The following is a 21193-nucleotide window of genomic DNA, read 5'->3' on the forward strand; positions in this document are numbered from 1 at the left end:
CTTATGAGGAGTAACTGAAGGAACTGGGGCTGTTTAGTCTGGGGAAATGATAGCTCTCTTGATAGTCTCCTACTCCAAGCATCTACCTATTTTTACCAAATAGTTACCAAGTTATTTCCTGTTACATGTGGTGAGGTCAGAACTAGACTGCCAGCTCATGATATTGCTTTCTAATTGCTCTCTTCCAGTATCTGAAAGGTGATTGCAGAGAGTGGAGTTGGTCTCTTCACACTGGTTATAGGTGACAAGAGCAGGGGAAATGGCCTCAAGTTGCACCAGAGGAGATTTAGGTTGGTTATTAGGAAAAAGTTCTTTACAGAAAGGGTTGTTAAGCACAGGAATAGGCTCCCCAGGGAGGTGGTTGAGTCACCATCTCCGAATGTGTTTAAAAACCATTTGGATGTGGTGCTCAGGAACATGATTTAGCAGTGGGCTGTTAGAGTTAGGGTGGAATGGTCAGGTTGTGGTTGGACTTGGTGATCTTCAAGGTCTTTTCCAATCTGAGCAGTTCTGCTATTCTAGTAATAGTTACTTAATAATAATAGTTACTTACTGTTTTGTAGAAGCCTTACTGGTCCAATTCTAAAAGTAGCCCCACAGCTTAAGTCCAAATGCATTTTGAACAGATTCAATTAAGAGTACTTCAGAATAAACTTAAAAGCCTGAAAATGTGCCAAAAGTAATACATTCTATTTATTACCATGGCAAGTGCAAAGAGCGCAATAATAATAATAGAGCAAGTTCTCAGCTACAAAACACTTGTTTTGTTTTGTTTTGTTTTGTTTTTAGCATAGTCACCAGTAGCAATAAATTTCCACCAGTGATGAACAAGAGCCAGCTTGTAAAAGTCTGCATGGCCATCCACAATGTGGCTGTTGCAACAACTGCTGAAACACAGCACCCGCCACCTCACTGTGCTCACATACATTGCTTGGTGTCCATAAATGTTCAACAGATCTGGGGTGCCATTTTTTCTGCATGGAGGAATTCAGTGGTAAACCTTCATACACTTTGCCACTTTGTCAGACTGCCCCTTTGCTGCTGTATGTCACATAGCTACAAAATGTGATGAAATATTGATGGGAGAGTTCAGCCTCTGTGTCCATACCACTAACATCTGGTTCTGATCATAGAATAGAATCAAAGGATCACCAAGGTTGGGAAAGACCTCCAAGATCATCCTGTGCAGTACAGTGCGACTGTCTACATATCATGACACTAAACCATGTCGGCTAGTACATCTAAATGATTTTTGAACACGTCTTGGATCAGTCTCTCAACCACCTTCCTGGAATCCCATTCCAGCACCTGACTTGTCTTTTGGAGAAGAAATTTTTCCTGATATTCAATCTGAACCTCCCCTTGAGGTTCAGTTTGGTGCAACTTGAGGCTGTTCCCTGTAGTCCTATCGCTGATGTCATGGGCTGACATTGTAACAATACTTCTAGAGAAACTCTTGTAGTTTTGATAGTCTAGAACTCATGTAAACTAGTTAGTTTTAATCAAGAATGATGGAATTTAAGAGTTCTTTTAGTAGTGGCTTTAGATTAAGCATTAGACAAAATAGAGTGTCAAACTGTAGTGTTAGTCCACAGAAAAGGAAGAGTATTCAAACCACATTTATTGTTAAGGTTCTTAACAAAGTGAGATGTAGTTCGTAGGTGGCTTACAAGTATCTGTTTTGGATGGCCTAATGATTTTTTGGGGTATACTTAGTGATATACATAAAGTAATAGTGGTGCCAAGCAAATCTAAGGGAATGTTTAATAGTTTAGACACATGGGCAACTTAATACAAAGTAATGTGAAGGTAATGTAAGTTAGTTTAGTCATATCTATTACAGATTCAGTTGACTCAGATAACCCTTCATTTTTCATGAGCTGAGGGTGATGTAGCTGTGATAAGATGCTTTAATGCCAGAACTAGAAGGAGTTGTGGAGTAATAAGTTGCTGAAGGGATGACGCTTCATGACCATCCAGTATGCTGTTGAAGTTAGATCTTTGTTGTATATACTTGTATTATTGTGCTATGGAACTTGATATTTTATAGAGCTGATCACATACAACTTCCAAGTAGTATCATGATTCTTCTGACCTCTTAAGAAGATATCTGTTGGAATAGCACCTAGGCTGCATTTCTATGACTTTCACATTTTCTTCAGCCAGACCAATGGCAAATCACTCATTTATTACTTTTAGCAGCTTGAAAAAAAGAGTAAGTGAGTAGAGATTTAGGGAAAAAGAAAGTAGAGATGGCTCATTAGCTTACACATTTAGCTGTAATGGAAAATATTTGCTTATATTTTAATTTTAGGATATTTAGTCCTGCTTAAAAATTGCAAGGTCATAAGTTATGCTGACCAAACATTTATTATTCAGATTCTTTCAGAAGAAATGTCTACTTAGCTCTACCTGACAAAGTGGAGTAAGAAGTATTACATAGTTCTGAACAATGTATTTGGAAATGCTAAAGAACAAAAACTATAGAATCATAGAACTACTCTGGTTGGAAAAGACCTTCAAGATCATCAAGTCTAACATCAACATACTCATAGTACCCTAACTCTAACAATCCACTGCTAAATCACCACTCGCTCCTCCTGTGTGCTGCGCTTGGAACAGCACACGGAAACTTGCCTGGGCTGACAAAGCTGGAATTAAAGGCATGTATGGCACTGCTGTCATCTGTTATTACTCATTTGATTGCTGTTTTGGGGTCAAAATCAGATCCGCTTTGCTTTCTGATAAGAAATTGTTCTCCAAATGTTAGCAGAACCTAGGAATGAATTTCAGACATGTGAAATACAATCTTATAAACTGTGAAGTGCTTATAAAGACTAAGACTAAGATTGTTTTTGACTCTTCCACTTTGGTCATATTTAGCCTACAGAAGTTAATTACACAGTGGTTTGAATAATGATCAGCAAACAAAAGCAATAGTAGGATTGGTGATTGGTAAGGAAGACTATGATGCGTTGCAGTTCTATTTTTGATTATGTCTTAAGTCAATTAAGTGGAATATTTAGCAATCAAAAAATGTGCCATCCCAGTTCCTGAATGCTTTAAAAAAGAGTGTTGACTTCACTAAATGTATGGCTATTCTTTGTAGCCTCTGCACTGCTGAAGGTGGGATCTCTTCTGGAATTGCTGGAAAGAAATTATATCCAACCCTTTTTTTTTTTTTTAAGTAAATGATTTTGACTTCAAATTTTGTTGTAGTCTTTCACTGAGAAAATACGGGAATATGATTATTTACAACCAGTTGTAAATTATTTTTATTTATTAACAATTGATGTTATGAAAACCATTGACCAAATGAGGCTAGTTGAGGGTAGTTGATGTTATCTTTCTGGATTTTGGCAGGCTTTCAATACTGTCTCTCACTGCTATTGACTCCCTCAGAGTGGAGAAGCTTTGCAGAGATCCTCACAGACTGGAAGGCTAAGCAGTCACTAACAGCATAAAGTTTAGCAGGAGCAAGTGGTGGACTCTGCTTTGGGAATGGGGCAATCCTGAATATATCTGGGGCAATCCTGGTTATGTACAGACAGAGGGATGAGAGTCTAGAAAGCAGCCCTGCAAAGAGGGATCTGGAGCTCTGGTTGATGGTAAGTTGAACATGAGCCAGCAGTGTGCCTAGGCAGCCGTACCCTGATGGCACCAGGCCCAGCACTGCCGGGGGGTGAGGGAGGGGTTTTCGCCTCTGCTCTGTGCTGTGCAGCCACTGGGTGTGGTTTGAGCACCACAATACAAGGAGGCTGCAAAGGTACTAAGAGAGTGTGGAACACTGCTAAGTTTGAGAAGGATCTAGAAGGCAAAACATATGAGGACCAGCAATGGTTCCAGGATTTCTTCAGTGCAGAGCAGAGAAGCTGAGGGGAGGCCTGATGGCGGCTGCAGCTCCTCACAAGGAGCGGAGGGCAGCGCTGAGCTCTGCTCTGTGTGGAAGCGACAGGGCCTGAGGGAACGGCATGGAGCTGTGCCAGGGGAGGGTGGGGTTAGGGACAGGTTCTTCGCCAGAGAGTAGTAAGGCTCTGGAACACATTCCTTAGGGCATCGGTGATGGCACGGAGCTGCCAGAGTTCATGAAGTTGGAACTATGCTCTCACACTTACCGATTGAATTTTGGATGGTCCTTTGTGGAGCCAGGGGTTGGACTCCCATAATCCTTGTGTGTCCTTCCCAACTTGAAATATTCTGATTCTATTCTGTGATTTTAAGATGCTCATATTTCTCTCTATGGAAAAGTTAACTCTGTCATTGCCCTAGTTCTTCTTGATTGTTTGCCTTCTGCCCATGCCATATATGTTTCTGAACATGATGAAATTTTGACTAGAAAATAATCTGTTCTTTGAAATGTTCATATGGTACAAACAAAAAATGAAAAATGTGATATTTCTAAATTCTAGGCTTTACATTTTTACACTATTTTATTTATATCTGTGCAACAAAACTAAATCGTGGCTGGTAGGCATAGCTGTTGTTTCCCTCCTGCCTGAGGTCTGGACTACTGTTTTCCTATACACAGTTTAGCATATTTTTTGCTGTGTTGCAGGATGCAAATAACCATGCCTATGCAATTAATTTTGCTTATCTTTCCCAGACTTTTTTTGTATTAGAACACTCTGAGAAACATTGCCTTACGAGCTGCTTGTGATGTTCTTAATAAATGTCCTTTGAAGAGAGCTTTTGTCCATCTGTCACCAGATTTTTCCTGAATGCACTGATACAAATATTGTTAACAGCGTACTTGGATTAAATAGCAAGAAACTTCTGTTCTCTAAACTAGTCTTAGGTAACACTTGTAAACTTTGGAAAGGTACCGAGAATATTTTAAAGCTGTGGAATTCAGTTTTGAGGAACAGAGTACAGTAGGTTAAATATTCTCTGTAGTCTTGTGATAGGGCGAATCCTGAGTCTTTCAATAATCTCTGAATAGCTATAAGATTATGACTGTCATTTGTGAATCTTTGTCGCTCATGTAGGTAGCTCTAATTATTCTGGTCCACTATTATAAAATAGACTAGGAACTATTCCAGGAGAAGAAAATAAAATGTGTGATGGAATCACAGAATCACAGAATTGTAGGGGTTGGAAGGGACCTCTAGAGACTATCGAGACCGACCCCCAGTATAATATAACTCTCTGATTCATGGTGTCTAGCTTGCAAGTCTTGTGCCTGACTGTCATAATTACTTTTCAGAATTCAACAATGTTGACTTCGACATAGAGTTTATTCCGTGATAAGGTTGAGGAATCATGGTGTTGAAAAGAACCAAAAATCTGGTGTGGGATAGAGTTTATATACACTGGAAAGGATGGATGGATTTATTAGAGGGTGGGCTAAGCCTCCCCGAAGGCCTGGGGATTTTTCTGTATTATGATTGACCTGTGTGTATCTGAACTGCTGATCTCAGTTTACTGAAGACGTATTTTAAGTTCTTTATCTTGGGTGCTGATACTGAATGCATAAGCACAAAAGTTGGAACAGGGTATAAAGATGTAAGGAAGTGAGATGGATCTTTAGGTTGCTAGGCTAGGCTGAAACTAGTGATACAATACTGATGCAATAAGATATTACTGAAGATAAATAGCTCTCTGTTGATATGTCTTTGACTATCTTTTGTTTTACATATTTCTCTTCCTGTAAATCAGAAAATTAGAAATTAAAGTGTTAATGATTTTTCTAGCTCAGAAATTCTGTAACTCAGGATGTCATTTTTCCACCAAACTTAGTATCAGTAAAAAATCCAACAGAGCCAGACTTTGTTGTCTGTGGCATTTTTCAACACATGGAAAACTAATAATAGAAAAAGATATTTCTGTTGAGTGATGTGTAACATATATATTACACTTTCCCTTCCTTGGTTTAAATAGCTCTTTTTGGTTTGAGGCTTTTGAGGAAGAAGCCAAATAAGATCTGTACTTTATTTTAAGGCAGAATCCTGTTGTGGTGTACCACTTTCTGTAAGTCTAAGTATATACTGCAGTAAAAGTTTTAGAAAGAGATCAGCAAGTATTGTGTTATATATGTGCATTACTGTTTGTAAACTGTTCAAGTTTAGTGAATGACCAAATTATCTTAAAAGTGGTAAACTATTGAGGAACTACAATGAAAAGTTTATTAAAAAAATTGATCGGATGCCAGTACTGGTTTTATAGCTGTTCTTCCACACACTAGCATTAGTGAAATTGTACTTGAAAAATAACTTTTAAAAACAGCTATTTATGAAAAAAAGTATGTTGACACTCAACTCACTGTTTGAATTTTTTAACTTCTATTTTTTTGTAATTTAGAAATGGGAGGTTAAATTGTTCATTTCTTTATTGGAAGTCTGAAATTTCATTTTGATCAGCAGCAGTTCAGTTTATAGCTCTGGGTGTTGAAATTAAATTAACTTACATAAAATACTTACTTATGCATCCAGTCACAGACAGACTGTATTTGAATAAGTTGCACAGCATGAAAAGTGAAAAGTAAAGAAGATCAAATTCTGATGAACTCGTTAGGTTTATCGTTGAACAAGGACATATAAGGACCCTTAAAAATTTGAATAATTTAATACAAAAAAATCTGTTATCATAAAAAGTGTTAACATTAGGATTTGGTTTAAAACAGATGAAAAATAAAACTTTGTTTTCTGGAATAACACACTTGGAAATGTTCCATAAAAGTTAGCTGATAATTGTAGTAGGTGGTTCTGTTTGAACTCTGAATTGAACTAGTTCATAGAATCATGTAATCATAGAATGGCCTGGGTTGAAAAGGACCACAGTGATCATCTAGTTTCAACTCCTCTGCCACGGGCAGGGTCACAAAACCACTAGATCAGGCTGCATGCGGCACTGAACACAGGGATGGGGTATCCACAACGTGCTTGGGCAACCTGTTCAAGTACGTCACCACCCTCTGTGTGAAAAACTTCCTCCTAAGACTTAACCTAAACCCCTTCTGTCTTAGTTTAAAACCACTCCCCCTTGTCCTATCGCTATTCACCCATGTAAACAATCATTCCCCCTCCTGTTTTTATGCTCCCTACAAATACTGGAAGGCCACAACGAGCCTTCTCTTTTCCAAGCTAAACAAGCCCAGTTCCCTCAACCTTTCTTCATAGGAGAGGTTCTCCAGCCCTCTGTTTATCTTAGTGGCCCTCCTCTGGACCTGCTCCAAGAGCTCCACATCCTTCCTATGCTGGGTGCCCCAGGACTGGATGCAGTACTCCAGGTGGGGCCTGACAGGAGCTGAGTATAGGATGACAATCACCTCTCTCTCCCTGCTGACCACCCCTTTTTAATGCAACCCAGAACATAGTTGACCTTCCGGGCTGCAAGCACACACTGCTGTCTCAAGTCCGCCAAGCTTCTTGTCCAGCAGGACCCCCAAGTCCTTCTCTGCAGGGCTGCTCTCAAGGAGATTTCAAGGATTGCCCTGACCGAAGTGCAACACCTTGCACTTGGCCTTGTTGAACCTCTTTAGGTCTTTATGGGCCCACTTCTCCAGGCTGTCCAGGTCCCTCTGAATGGCTTCCCTTCCTTATATTGACTGCACTGCTCAGCTTGGTGTTGTCTGCAAACTTGCTGAGGGTGCACTCGATGCCATTGTCTGTGTCACTGATGAAAATGTTTAAGAGCACTGGTCCCAGCACTGACCCTTGGAGGACAGCACTTGTGACCGACCTCCACCCAGACATAGAACACAAAGGGTTGATCACAACCCTTTGGCTGTGACCAGCCAACCATTTATTAATCCACCAAACAGTCCATCTTTCAAATCTATACTTCTCCAATTTAGAGAGGAAGATGTGGTGAGGGATCATGTCAAAGGCTATGCAGAAGTCCATGTAGATGGATCCATTGCCTTTCCCCTGTCCACCTATGTCATCACTCTCCATCTTAGAAGGCCACCAGATTGGTCAGGCACAATCTGCCGTTGGTGAAGCCATGCTGGCTGTCTCGAATCACCTTTGTCTTGTATGTGCCTTAACATAGCTTCGAGGTAGATCTGCTTTGTGATCTTCCCAGGCACAGAGGTGAGGCTCACCAGTCTGTAGTTCCCCAGGTTATCATTTCTCCCTTTCTTCAAAAGTGGGAGTAAAGTTTCCCTTTTTCCAGTCATTGGGGATTTCACCTGCCAGCCATGATTTTTCAAATATGATGGAGGGCAGCTCGGCAACCACATCAGCTATCTCACTCAGAACCCTAGGATAGATATTATCCGGCCTCACGGACTTATATACATTTAGTTTTGTGAGGAAGTCTTGGACTTGGTCCACTGTTGGTCCACTGTTACAGTGGGGTGGAATCAGCTTCCCATACCCTCACCAAGAGGTACATTGTCCTGGCAGACATGGAGAGGAATGTGACCACCATTGCATACTGAGGTGAAGTGCCCATTGAGTACCTCAGTTTTTTCCATGTCTGAGGAAGCGAGTTCTTCATCCTCACCTTGGTCACACTCTCCTTGGTCTGTCTCCTCCTGCCTATGTACCTGAAGAACCTCTTCTTGTTATTTTTCACATCCCTTGCCAAGTTCAGCTTCGTCTGTAAATTGGCTTTCCTGATTCTACCTCTACGCGTGCAGACAGTGTGCCCATATTCTTCCCTGGCTACACAACCCTACTTCCACTTCCTGTACATTTCCCTCTTTTCCCTCAGTGTAAGCTGCAGGTCCTTGTTCAGATATGCTGGTTGCCCACTTCCTTTGCTCAATTTCTTCTGATGCTCTTGCACTCTCAGAAGGATGTCCTTAAAGAGCTGCCAGCTCTTTTATGTACCCATGCGCTTAAGGACAGTTTCCCAGAAGATCCGACCTAGCAGTTCCTTGAAGTTTGCTCTCCTGAAGTTCAAAGTCCTGACTCTGATTTTTGCCAGTCCTGCATTCCTGAAGATTACAAACTCCACCAGGACATGATCACTGCAAACCAGGCTGCCTCCAGTCTTAGTCTTTCTAAAGCTTTCCTTCCTGGTGCTTTGGTGAGCACCAGATCCAGTAAGGCTTCACCCAGCTTTAATCTGTCAAATACCTGAATCAGGAAGTTATCCTCAACAGATTCCAGGAATCTCCTGGATTGTCTGCCACCCACCATGCCTCTGTCCCAGCAGATACCCGGGTGATTGAAATCCCTATCAGGACAAGAGCCAGCAAGTGTGAGACTTCCTGCAGTTGAAGCAAGAGGGCCTTGGCAACAGGCTCCCCTGATCAGGTGGCCTGTAGCAGGCCCCAACCACTAGATGTCCTTTGCTGGACCGATCCTTGATTTTAATCCAAAAGCTCTCAACTTGGTCACGGCTGTTACTCAGAAACAGCTCTTTGCAATCTATCCACTTAACATAGAGGGCAACTCCCCCTCTCCTCCTACCAGTTCTTAGGCTTTATTTTGTTTTCTGCTAGTCTTTTATTTTCAAGCTTCTTAATTGGCAGATCTTGTAGTACTGCATATATAAAGTACATGTCCAACTGCCTTGAAAGAGAGTCTTATGTCCAGTTTGTTTAATCCCACCTGAATTTCTGCATCCTTTTTTCATTTATATTTCATCTGTCTTAGTAGTTTTTTTCCACAGCAATTTGTCATTCTATTCTTCGTTACCTAGCACATCTTGGATTGACAGTAGCTGTGCGTGATTTATCTGTGAAGATGGAGCAGTACTTATGTTTACAAAGAGCCCATCCTTCTTACATATTTGATTTAAGTGACCTGCTCAAGCAGTCAGGATTGTAATACTCATAAGATACGCAGAAGAAAGGTTTTTTCTGCAGGTGAGCTTTGTGAGCTTTGTAGATAACTGAGGCTTCTTAAGAGTTTATTCTGTACTCATAAATGAAAATTAGATGTCACTGACAGTTGGGCTTAGAACTGCTGGCACCTAATAAGCTTTCTTCTCCAGAATGGAGTAGATGCATTTTGCATGTTAATAATTGTGTGGCCACCTTCTGAATTTTACCTGGAAATTCCTGAGTTTAGTTGCCATGGGTTGAATCTGCAGTATTGTGTTCATTTCTGGGGCCCCCAGCACAAGAAGAAGGTGGAGCTGTTTGAGAAGGTCCAGAGGAGGTTCGTGGTGTTAGAGCTTCACCATTACTGTGAAGGCATGCAAGGGGAGTTGGAGTTGGTCAGCCTGGGGAAGAGGAGGCTCTGAGTAGACACTATTTTTAATAGCCTTTTATTTCATGCAGGGGACCTAAAGATGAAGACTTTTTGCAAGGATGTATATTGACGGGAGAAGGTGTAACGGTTTTACATTGAAAGAGGGTAGATTTAAATTAGACATAGGAATAAATTCTTCATTTTGAGGGTGTGATGAGACACTGAAATGGGTTGTCCAGGGAAGCTATGGGTGCTCCGTTGTTGGAAGTCTTCAAGATCAGGTTGAATGGGGTTTCAAATAACTTCATGTATTGGAAGGAAGAGGGCATGATTGTTTATGAGGGTGGATACTGACAGGACAAGGGAGAATAGTTTTGAACTAAGACAGGGGAGGTTTAGGTTAGATATTTGGAGGAAGTTTTTCACCCAGAGGGTGACACACTGGAACAGGTTGCCCAAGAAGGTTGTGCATGCCCCTGGAGGGATTCAAGGCCAGGCTGGATGTGGCTCTGGGCAGCCTGGTCTGCTGGTTGGCCACCCTGCACATAGCAGGGCGGTTGAAACTAGATGATCATTGTGGTCTTTTTCAACCCAGGCCATTCTACAATTCTTTGATTCTTTGATTTCTTTGATTCTTTGAAGGTGCTCCTTCCAGCAGAGGTCTGGAACTAGATGACCTTTAAGATCTTTTCCAAACCAAACCATTCTGTGATTCTGTGATCTTTCTTCAAAATTGAAAGTTTATCATAATACTATTTGGGTTTTGATCTGTATAGTCCTCATTTATGTTTGTTTTACCCTGAATCTCTTTCAGGTACTATTCTTTAGTGAGATAAATTGTTTTAGGTATTTGTAGACTTGCTCTCTCCCCACATCTTGCATGGAAACAAAGAAGGAGCAAGAGTTTTTCTTCTAGAGGGAAGCTTTCTAGAGCCATGTGATGAGTGGTACAACTCCCACAGTGTATGTAATGACTGTGCATCTTACTGATCAAGAGCTACTGGTGGAAAAAAGCCCCTCTCTTTGTACTGTTTTCGTCAGTTAAGATTTGAAAACAAGCAGTATGGACAAGAGGCAGCAAAGTTGATGGTTCTTTTGCCTTCAAATTCTGTGAAAATAAAAAATATATGTATCTGTTTGATCTTCATTGTTAAATGTATTCCTTGATAATTCAAATTAAAGTGGTGGAAGTGGTGTCAAAACCCAGAAAGACAAATTAGCATGATTTTATTGAATCATGTAGATTAGCAGATGGTGGAATTGAACATTTCAGTACATGAAAATGATGCCAGCTTTAGAAAAAATTGCAAGCAGAAGCTAATGAAAGGGAAAAAAGAAAAAAAAAACAACCATAGAACTTGAAGAGAATGGTGCAGGTGGACTCTGAAAACTTAGATTTTTTCTTCTTTTGAGAATAAAGAAGAGAATGTATGAGTGCTGCTTAGAAGAAGCCTAAATTATTATTGTGTATTAATTTTGATTAATTGGTTATTTGAATATCTATTCAAACCATTAGAATACTGTTACTCTCTGGGATTGATCTTGCAAAAATATCTAATTGACTGGAAAATAAAATATCTTTCTTAATTTTATTTAATTATCCTAATCTAAGTTTCATTAACATCAAGCTTCCTTATAAAAAAAAATAAAGCAGAATATTCACTAGCCGCCACAATCAATCAGAAGGATTTGGTCTTTGTTTTTCAAAAGTGTAAGAGAAACAAAGGATTCAATTCATGTCTTATTCTCCTATCAGCAATATATTTTGAAATGTAATTGAATGTGAGCAAATACCTTCTTCTTTATATCCATGTGAGAGTGAGCAAATGGAGACCATAAGGGTAAATTTTCAGCTCCATTAAAGTCAGCAACAGCTTTTTATTTGAGTAGTGGAACTGGCCATCTTCTTAAATATTCGTTTTATCGAAGGATGTATGGCATTAATTAATTTTTTTTCCTATTATTATTCACTATTAAAAAACATGAGAAGAACAGTAATTGCTGTGAATTGCATAGACTTTCTGGTGTTGAATATTCTAAGCTCCCTTTTAAGAGAATTCAGGCAAATTTGGATTTTCTCATTAAAGAATTCTGATCCTTGTTTGCTTTGAACTTCAAAAGCACTAGGTTCAGACTCTATCCTAAATGATTTAGTTCTAAGTTTGTTTCTGTATAGATATTGAAGGCAGAAAATGCTCAATAAAGTCTTTCTTCGTCATGCTTCAGCTTTGTAACATACAAAACCTAATTATATTCTGACACATTTTGTATAACAACGCTGATTTGAGTATAGCCCTTTCCAGAAACAGCAAATGGAACATCAGTGAGGGCCTTATGTTGCATTTAAGATGACAGTTTGAGCCACTTTGGTGAGATCAGTGCATATGGAAATCTGAGTTCAAAATTAAGGCTTCATCTAGCAAACTGATCCATGTTTAGTACCTTTAAAAATCCCAGGGACTCCATATGGTCACAGCAGTCTACATGCACAAAGAATTTACTGGATTTGTTCCAAATTTTAAGCTTTGTTATTTTGTCCATGGATTTGGCTTACAGACAGACATTAACTCTGTTAACTGTGAAAGGTATTTATCTCATGATCTGGCTTCTATGTTATAAACTTTTTGAAAACAGCACTTATGTTACTTTTAACAGAAATGACCTGGTGGTCTGGAAGTAGTATATATTTAGGTTAAAAATTAAAGCACAAAGATGTTATTGTCTTTGTTTTCTCTTGCCATCCAAAATAATGGGAGTTTTTCTGGAACACATTGCAAGGAAATGAGAATAAATCCTAGAAATTCAAAGACATAATGAGTGTTCTCACATCACTAGCCATATCATGGATTTGCGTACTCAAAATATGAAGTTATCATTCATGACTTATGACTGTTGCAGGACACATTTATTATGATATGCTGAGTCACTGGAGGTATTTGCATGTTAACTGCACAAAAGCTTTAGTTGCTGTATTTGACGGATCATAACTAAAATAAAGGAAGTTTTCCTTCAAATATATTATTTAGTTTTTGGCAGAAGTGTGTTTTTCATTTTAGTTCACTGTAGTGTGCTCTTAGGACACATGTAATCACTGTAAAAAAAAGAGATGAGAATTACAGTGCCAGTTCTTAAGATTTCTTCTAATGTTTGGTGTTACGATCGAAAGTTACTGTCTTCAGTTAGAATCAAAATCTAAATACTAGAACTTGCAATTAATACTACTTGTTTTGAAGTGCAAGACTGTAGGGAATTCCAGTATGTTCAAAAAGTAGAAGTCAAGTGTTTTGAAGCAGTAGCAGTCCAGAGACATGCTTCTGTAACTTCATAGCGCTGTGGTAGACTGCTTTATGGAGCTGGTGATTACGGAGATTCACTTTAACCATTTTTTTCTTGCTGGCAGGTGTCCCACTGGCTTGTAGCCAGCGGCTGCGAATGTACTGCAGCTTGTGGTTTACACCAGAGTGTAGAAAATGCCGACACCAGCTGGCTGCACATAATTAAGCTGATTGCTTTCTGACAACTTGATCTATGATACAGATATGTGATAAATATACAAAATAACTTACAAATCTAATTCTCTGACGTATTTTATCTACTTTTTTCTCTTTAACAGATATGATATCTGCACTTATAAGAACAAACCATGTGGAACTCTGGGTAAGATCATAAATAGAAATTTCAGTTTGTATTTGAATTTGTTTCTTTGCTTTATACTCAAATGTTGATTTATTGACTGCTTGGGTTTTTAAATTTTATGTTTTCAAAATACCGTTTTATGGTTTTATAAATGTGAATAATAGGAGGTAACCTAGATGGGTATATGCTTTGATAGATCACTGGAAGTTTAAGTTAAATGAGCTGCTGATGGATGTCTCATCTCTGGCAGCTGTAATGCTGCTAAAACCTAGATGATTACTCAAATTTATCAAGCAATAATTAGAGAAGAGAACTTGTTGTTTATTTTTATTTAATCTCTCTCTGTGAGGTATTACAAAATACAAGTAGAAGACCTCAGGAACATTTAAAAAAATCAAGCTAGGAAAGAAAAGAGCTTTAAGAGTTACACTGTTGCTCTGCTTATTCTTGAAGAGTATAGCTTCAGACTTTTCCTTCCATGAACTTGGAAAAAATAACAGTGAAATATAAATTACAGTAATAGCGACACTCCTTAAAACAGTGCTTTGACAATGGAGAAACACATATAGCAATCCTAGGTTTGTTCAGCAGGGTTGTTCTCTTCTTTCCTAAATTTGTCACCAGAAGTTGTTTACTGTAATGTAGTTATTGCCTGTAGTAGTGCTTTAAGGAATTGAAGATACGTTATTCAAAGACTATTTTAATTTTTATGCATTTTTCAAATTTACTCAGAAGTAATTCAAGATACAATTCTAATTTTACTAGTTCAAATTATTAATAATGTGAGCTCACAACTGTATTTGCTTTGTCTTTCCCTGTAATACACTTATGGCAAAGGAAATTAATTTACATGAGGAGAAATGTATCAGAATTTTTTTGCCAATTGGAAATACAGAGTATCTTAACAGCATGTTTGAGTAAAAGGCAAAATGTAATTATTAATTTCTAAGTGTAATTGGTTTCCTTTGATACCTCTGTGGAAGAGACAAAACTGAAGAGACTGCCTACACTGATGTTGCGAAGTTGTCTTAGCAATTTGAAAGGGAGAACATTCACTCACAAACTGCTTGATATTTATATGTGATATTTTTAATACAGGCCTTTAGTGTACTAGTCGTCTCTTTATCAGATGCAAAAGCAAATTCTGCTCCAAAAATCAAATCATGTATGGTATCAAAGTACTGTTATGAGACCCTTGGCTCTAAAACTGTGATGGTGTACTTCCATTGCAAGCAATGTACTGGAGAAGAAATAAAGCTCCATGGCCCTCTTTTGCAAGGCATTTGATATGCTTAAGTCCCACTGACCTCCGGTAACTAAAGCATAAATTTAAGCTGTCTGTGAACAAAAGTTTCAAGTCTCAAAAGGTCAGAACAAAGGTGGATCACTGGTGTTCCAGGAAGAAACAGAAGTGAAGGCTTTACAGGAGAAAAGACACCTCTTTTCTGTTGTAGTTTCCTAGAACAAGGAATCTTACATAGAGCTGCACTGAGATAGGCCTCAGATTTTTCTGCAGCAGCTGTATTTCAGCAGAGAAGGCCTCTTCTCCTTTGATCTGAGCTATAGACTGTGTGTTCTTTAGTTGATCTCTGTTACTTTCTGCAGGCGCAGTACATAATTGTATGTTACTAGTATGGTCCTATAAGTCACTAAGCAAGCGTTCAGTGAAAAAATCTGAACATAGAGATGACTTCACCACCCCAATATGGTGCACTTTGCAGCAGAACATGGTTGTTGTTACAAAAGTATTACCATGTTATATTCAGAATTTGCTGCGCTGTTAGAATAGCATAAGTTAGGCATGTGAACTGTAATTACTCTATTTTCTACAGGTTGCATAAAGCAAGCAGTGTACACGCCTGTCAGTGGCCAGAGTTTTGTCTTCTGTTTCTTCATCCTGGTCTCAGTGATAATGTCTCCTTCAGTGATTTGATTTAGAGTAGTCTGTTTTGATTGAAGTTCAACAAGCTGACATTATTGCGTTTTGCCCATGCTAGTTTGATTATCAGAGTAGTTCTGTTGTGTGCTGACTTGATTTATTGCAGAGGAAAGCAAGTCAGAACATGTACTTCCCAGATACTCCTATGTACACCTAAGGGAGACACTAGGGTCTAAATCCTAATGATAGCCTCTTACATTTTTTTCCTGTTGGAAGTTTTGAACCACGTGTAATGTTTATGTTTGACTTACGGAGGTAAAACTAGTCCAAAATAGAATGACCAACGCACGTGCATAGAGATGTATAGAGGAATAGCGCTGAACGTCAGTGCTGTATTGTACCAACCAGCTCCTGTAGCTCCAGGTTACTTGCTCACGTGGACTCAGCTAGGAAGCATTTGTGTTCTTATTGCTAGCTTGCTGGTAGTCCAAACAGAATAATTTGAAGTGCATACTTGTTCATAAAGAGTATGTTATTTTTCTTTTTGCATAGCAAAGCCACACTGTTCCCAGTTAATATTCTGTCACAGTGTAGTTAATTTTGCAGGTAATTTCATCAAAAGAAGGGATTACTGCTTTTTTTCAGATAACCTTAGAAAGGGATACATCAAATAATGTGATGTTTAGAGATTTCTCTAGTGGGTAGCATATTTTGTCTGCAAAATGTTGTGTGATACTCTATTTCTGAAGAATGTGAAAAATAATGAAGAACAGTATTCTGAAAATGCCTGTGCCTTGCTTTCTTTAGAGAAAGTTTTCAGAAGCACTTGTCATATAGAAAGGTTTTAGTTCCAGAAGATAACAGAAGATAAATGGAAAAGACTTCCTTGTTTAAATGAACTTATTAACATGTCTCCCCCTTCTCTTCATTGATGCATGCAGTTTTGTTTTTATAATTTTTTTAAGTACCATATGGTGCTTCTTGTAGCTAAAAAAGTTGCTTGTATGTTTTTATGAACCCACTAAACTTAAACAGATTTCTTTAGAAAAATAATGTGGATACATTTTGCTTTCTTCAGCCTCAAGAATGTTAAAATAGAAATGCTTTTTTGAATTCCCTTTTCTGGCTCAAGTTACTAGGTGGTCCCAAGTTACCAGAAGTAAAATTTATAAATCTAACCCCTAGTCTAGACATTTTCCAGCACTGACTGCAGTTCAAAAAATATTAATGTCTAGCCGGCAAAGTGAAATTCCCCCCAGTGATTTTGCAAATGACTAGAAAGTTAACCTTTTGCCAACTGCTCCTTCTGTGCATAGAGATTATTAAAAAGAATCCAGGCATTTATAACTAGGGCTTTTAAGACTGAAACACCTTGGCATGACCCTTTGTGTCTCCTTCTGTTTATTCAGGCTTGGCCTCTGTGGCTGGAATGTGTGAGCCTGAAAGGAGCTGCAGCATTAATGAAGACATTGGCCTAGGTTCAGCTTTTACCATTGCACATGAGATTGGTCACAAGTGAGTGAGTTTACAAAAAGAATATGTTTTAATGTATCACATTTTTACTACTAGTTTAATCGTAGATATAATTTTTTCTGCATGGCTGTACCATCCCTATTCTGGTGCTCCATGTTTCTGTATAAAGTATTCATAAGTAGCTCTACCTTTTATTAATTATATTTTATCAAGAGCTTTAACTTTAGAACTGAAAACTTATTGTTTACCCTTTGATTTCAGATTCCAGTTTAATCTGTGCTTTTGAGATTTGGCTCACAACCCTCCTACTGTTTCATATTTTTAATATTAAGTTTTGAAAAAAATTTCTTTGCCCCATCTCTTACTTGTCTACATTTCTTTATGAAACAAAAGTGGTTGTAAGGTTCTTTTTTGCTTTTCATTATTTTGTCTTAAATACAATTCAAACTGTTTTGAATAAAACATTGCTTCTCTTGTCAGTATTCATACACTGTTAGTTTTCTTTCATTCAAGCATGAGATATATAAAAAAGCCATAGCATCACTTGTGAATTTTAAGTGCTAGTGTATCACTTCGAAGAGCATGATGTTATGAGAATGATTAAGTATATGAATTTTAAATTATGTAATTGGTTGTGAAGTACTTCAGATCTTCCTTCAAAAGCAAGCATTTCTAGTACATTGTGATGACTCCAAAAAGACCAAGCACTTTCTTTTATAAAGAGGTTTCCTTTTTCTTTACATGGGTTGACTAATGCTGAGTTTATAGGTCCCATGTTTTTCCGGTCATTACTTGACACAACTGCTGTAAGTTTAAATGCATATTGAAATGGAAGCGATCAATCTGCTGATAAAGAGTAGGATTGGAATTAAACACTTAAAAATAACACCTATCATGCAGGATAATCACTTGGCAAGTATGATCTCATTTACATTATGCAGTAATGTAATACTGCAGTTACACTGAAGTGGATGAATTCTAAAATCAAAAGCAATTGTATAAAATCCTAGCAAAAATAGTATAACAAAAAATAGTATAACACACTTGTAATTCTTGTCATCTTCATTTTCTTCCTTTTCTTTATTTGTGTGAGTTGAAAAAGATAGAGGAAAATATATTTCTAACATTAAGAAACTGAAGTTCTTGTTAATAGTGATATGCAGTGTTGCTGGGAATTTAAGTCATGTGTTCAAGAAGAAAAAGATATCCACATCTTTGTTCTAATCCATGTGTCATGTAACTATGCACTTCATGAAGGTTATTTCAGTTATACATGAGAAAAATATATATATGCAGCTCTGTTATCATTCAAAACTATCAGGATTACAATGTTTGATTTATAGAAGATAGATTTTAATTTAAGTAGTTAACTTTAAAATCTTTGGTGATAGATGGAAAACTGCCATAAAAATTTCAGCTCTGGATATGAGGAGAGCAGACTCAGGGAACTAGTTTAAATGGTCCCAGGGGAAGCTGTTTTTGAAAGCATTGGAATCCATCAATGCTTATCACTTTTTAAGTATTACTTGTGAGAAGCACAGGAACAGGCTATTCCAAAATGCTGGACATCATGCAGGAAAGGCAGAATAATGCTTGGCTAAGAAAAGAAAGTGTATGGCCACTGGAAATAAGACTGAGTGAAATGGGAGGAATACAGAGATTCTGTCTGCTGCTGTAGGGAGAAAATTTGTGTGGTCAGAGCTCAGAGTTTAACCAGCCAGTACTGTGGAGGACACCAAAATAGAGCGTTTTAACAGCAAATGGAGGACCAGAGATAGCATTGGTCCATTACTTGGTTAGGTTGATCACTTCTCAGATAGGGTTTCAGACAAAGCAGAAAGGTGTGATTCCTTTTTCAGCCCTGTCTTCAACACCAGTGATATGCCATGGGACCCTCTGAGCCCCATTGTGTATGATGGTGTCTATGATAATTTTAAGCTCCAACACTGTTCTCTGCTTCATTGTCTTCCTTTGAAGGCTTTCAAGGACCTTAGCATCCTTTTTATATTATGGAGCTCAGAAGCACACACAACATTCAGTATGAATTGAATACGGCCTGGGACATGAGCTGCTGGAGAGGAGCTGTGCAGAGAAAAACCTGGGGGTCCTGGTGGACGACAGGTTGGCCATGAGCCAGCAGTGTGCCTTGGTGGCCAAAAAGGCCAATGGAATCCTGGGCTGCATTAAAAGTAGGTCAGAGGAGGTGATCCTCCCCCTCTACTCTGCCCTGGTCAGGCCTCACCTGGATTACTGTATCCAGTTCTGGGCTTGCCAGTACAAAAAAAGATCTCTCGGAAAGAGTCCAGCAGACGGCCATGAAGATGGTAAAGGACATGGAACATCTCCCCATGAGGAAAGACTGAGCGACTTGGGTCTGTTCAGCCTTGAGAAAAGAAGACTCAGAGGTGATCTTATTAACATTTATAAATATCTTAAGTGGGAGTAAAAGGGACATGGCCAACCTCTTTTCAGTAGTCTGTGGGGACAGGACAAGGGGAAATGTCCATAAACTAGAGCGTAGGAGGTTCTGCACCAATACTCATGGTAACTTCTTCACAGTGAGGGTGACAGAGCTCTGGAACAGGCTGCCCAGGAAGATTGTGGAGTCTCCTCTGGAGACATTCAGAATCAGCCTGGATGCTTACCTGTGCAGCCTGCTGTAGGGGCTTGCTTTGCTCTAGATATCTAGAGGTTCCTTCCAACACCTGCAATTCTGTGATTCTGTGAGGCTGTACCTATGTTAATTGCCCAATTGTTAACTGGGATAATTGCCTCTTTTATAGTTCTTCTATTGGTTTGAATATCTTGGATCTCATATTGTTTTATGCAGTTGTGTTTATATTGCAAAAGAAAATGTGGTTTACAGGACAATGTCAGGAGCTTTAAGATCTTAGCAATCAATTAACTAGCATATAGGGTTCAAAATGTTTCATGTTTGTAAGATGGAGGAATGTTTCAGCAGAGTGGAACGGAAGAGGGAGACATTTTATTTTGCTTTGAAATAAATTGATAAAGTATTCTGGCTTTGATAACTTTAGCTATAATGAAGCTTCCAATTAGGGTATACATTTTGCTAGTCAATAAATACTCTGAAGAGTTGTGTTAAAATACAATTTCTATTATTTTGTGACAGATATTTCAATGACTTTCAATTGGTACTTGTGGGTAAATGCTTAATAAAAAAAAATGGACTTCATGAAAATGCTGAAGAGGAATATATTTTCATACATCAAAGATGATTAACTTTGAAAAGTATTTTACAGAATTACGACTTCAATTTGTAGTTAAAGAAATACAATGGAATACTTTCACATATTTAGCTGTGCAGTTATCATTTGTGTAGACAAACATGTCTCAAACTAAACTAAACTGGAAGAGAATGCGTTAAAGGACAGGATGTTTTAGCAAAAAAATGGACTTAGAGACTTCCAAAAGTAAAAAGCAACAAAACAATGGAGAGTGTCAAGTTTTGTCAGTCTTTTCTGCTGACCCAATGGGGAGGAACTGATCTCTCCTGAAGCCTCACACAGATGAACTGATGGATGAAGTGAATGAACGCTAGGGAGGGTACTGTAGGGCTTGGCAGCACAGCTAAGTGGATAATGTACTAGGTTGAAAGAGCTGGTGTTACCACATCCTGTATTCACATTATGCCGATATTACATCTGATGCCAATGGCAGAGTTAACAGTACCTCTACCTTATGTGACCTGGCAAGAATCTAGCTTGAGATTGTTGTAGATGCTTTTGTTTAAGGCAGAAAGAAGTGAACCAACCCTTGCTTCAAACTATCACTGGAGAGAAGACAACACTACTTTTATCTTGGACTAGAAGACTTTGAAGGCTGCTGGCATAAAATTTCATGCAGTACCTTCACAGAGGTTATCAAAGTGATTCACCAGATATGTAATGTCAATAGCTAAGTGATGGGCAAAGTTAAATACATTATCTGAAGATCAGAAGTAATTATGTCCATGTCATGAGTTTATGACTTTTGTTATTGGTATTCCATATAATAACATTATGTAGTGTACTGGGAGCTAAAGACTTAATGCTTCAGTTCCGTGGATTGTCAGTATTTCTGGTTCTGAGAAGAGAAGAAGAACTACATATCCCAGAAG

General features: G+C 38.5%; 1 protein-coding gene across 3 annotated transcripts in view; it reads left to right on the forward strand.

Annotated features, from left to right (window-relative positions):
- The window catches only part of ADAMTS6 (ADAM metallopeptidase with thrombospondin type 1 motif 6), a 147269-nt gene that overhangs the window by 34741 nt on the left and 91335 nt on the right, over positions 1-21193 (forward strand). For all 3 annotated transcript variants that reach the window (XM_042875090.1, XM_042875091.1, XM_042875093.1), the window contains exons 8-9: positions 13699-13742; positions 17010-17115. In XM_042875090.1, coding sequence (XP_042731024.1) covers positions 13699-13742; positions 17010-17115 — 150 coding nt within the window. The remainder of the gene's footprint in view (positions 1-13698; positions 13743-17009; positions 17116-21193) is intronic.

This window comes from Lagopus leucura, unplaced genomic scaffold, assembly GCF_019238085.1.
Source record: "Lagopus leucura isolate 7727_CA_CO unplaced genomic scaffold, USGS_WTPT01 Super-Scaffold_100014, whole genome shotgun sequence".
Classification (NCBI taxonomy): domain Eukaryota; kingdom Metazoa; phylum Chordata; class Aves; order Galliformes; family Phasianidae; genus Lagopus; species Lagopus leucura.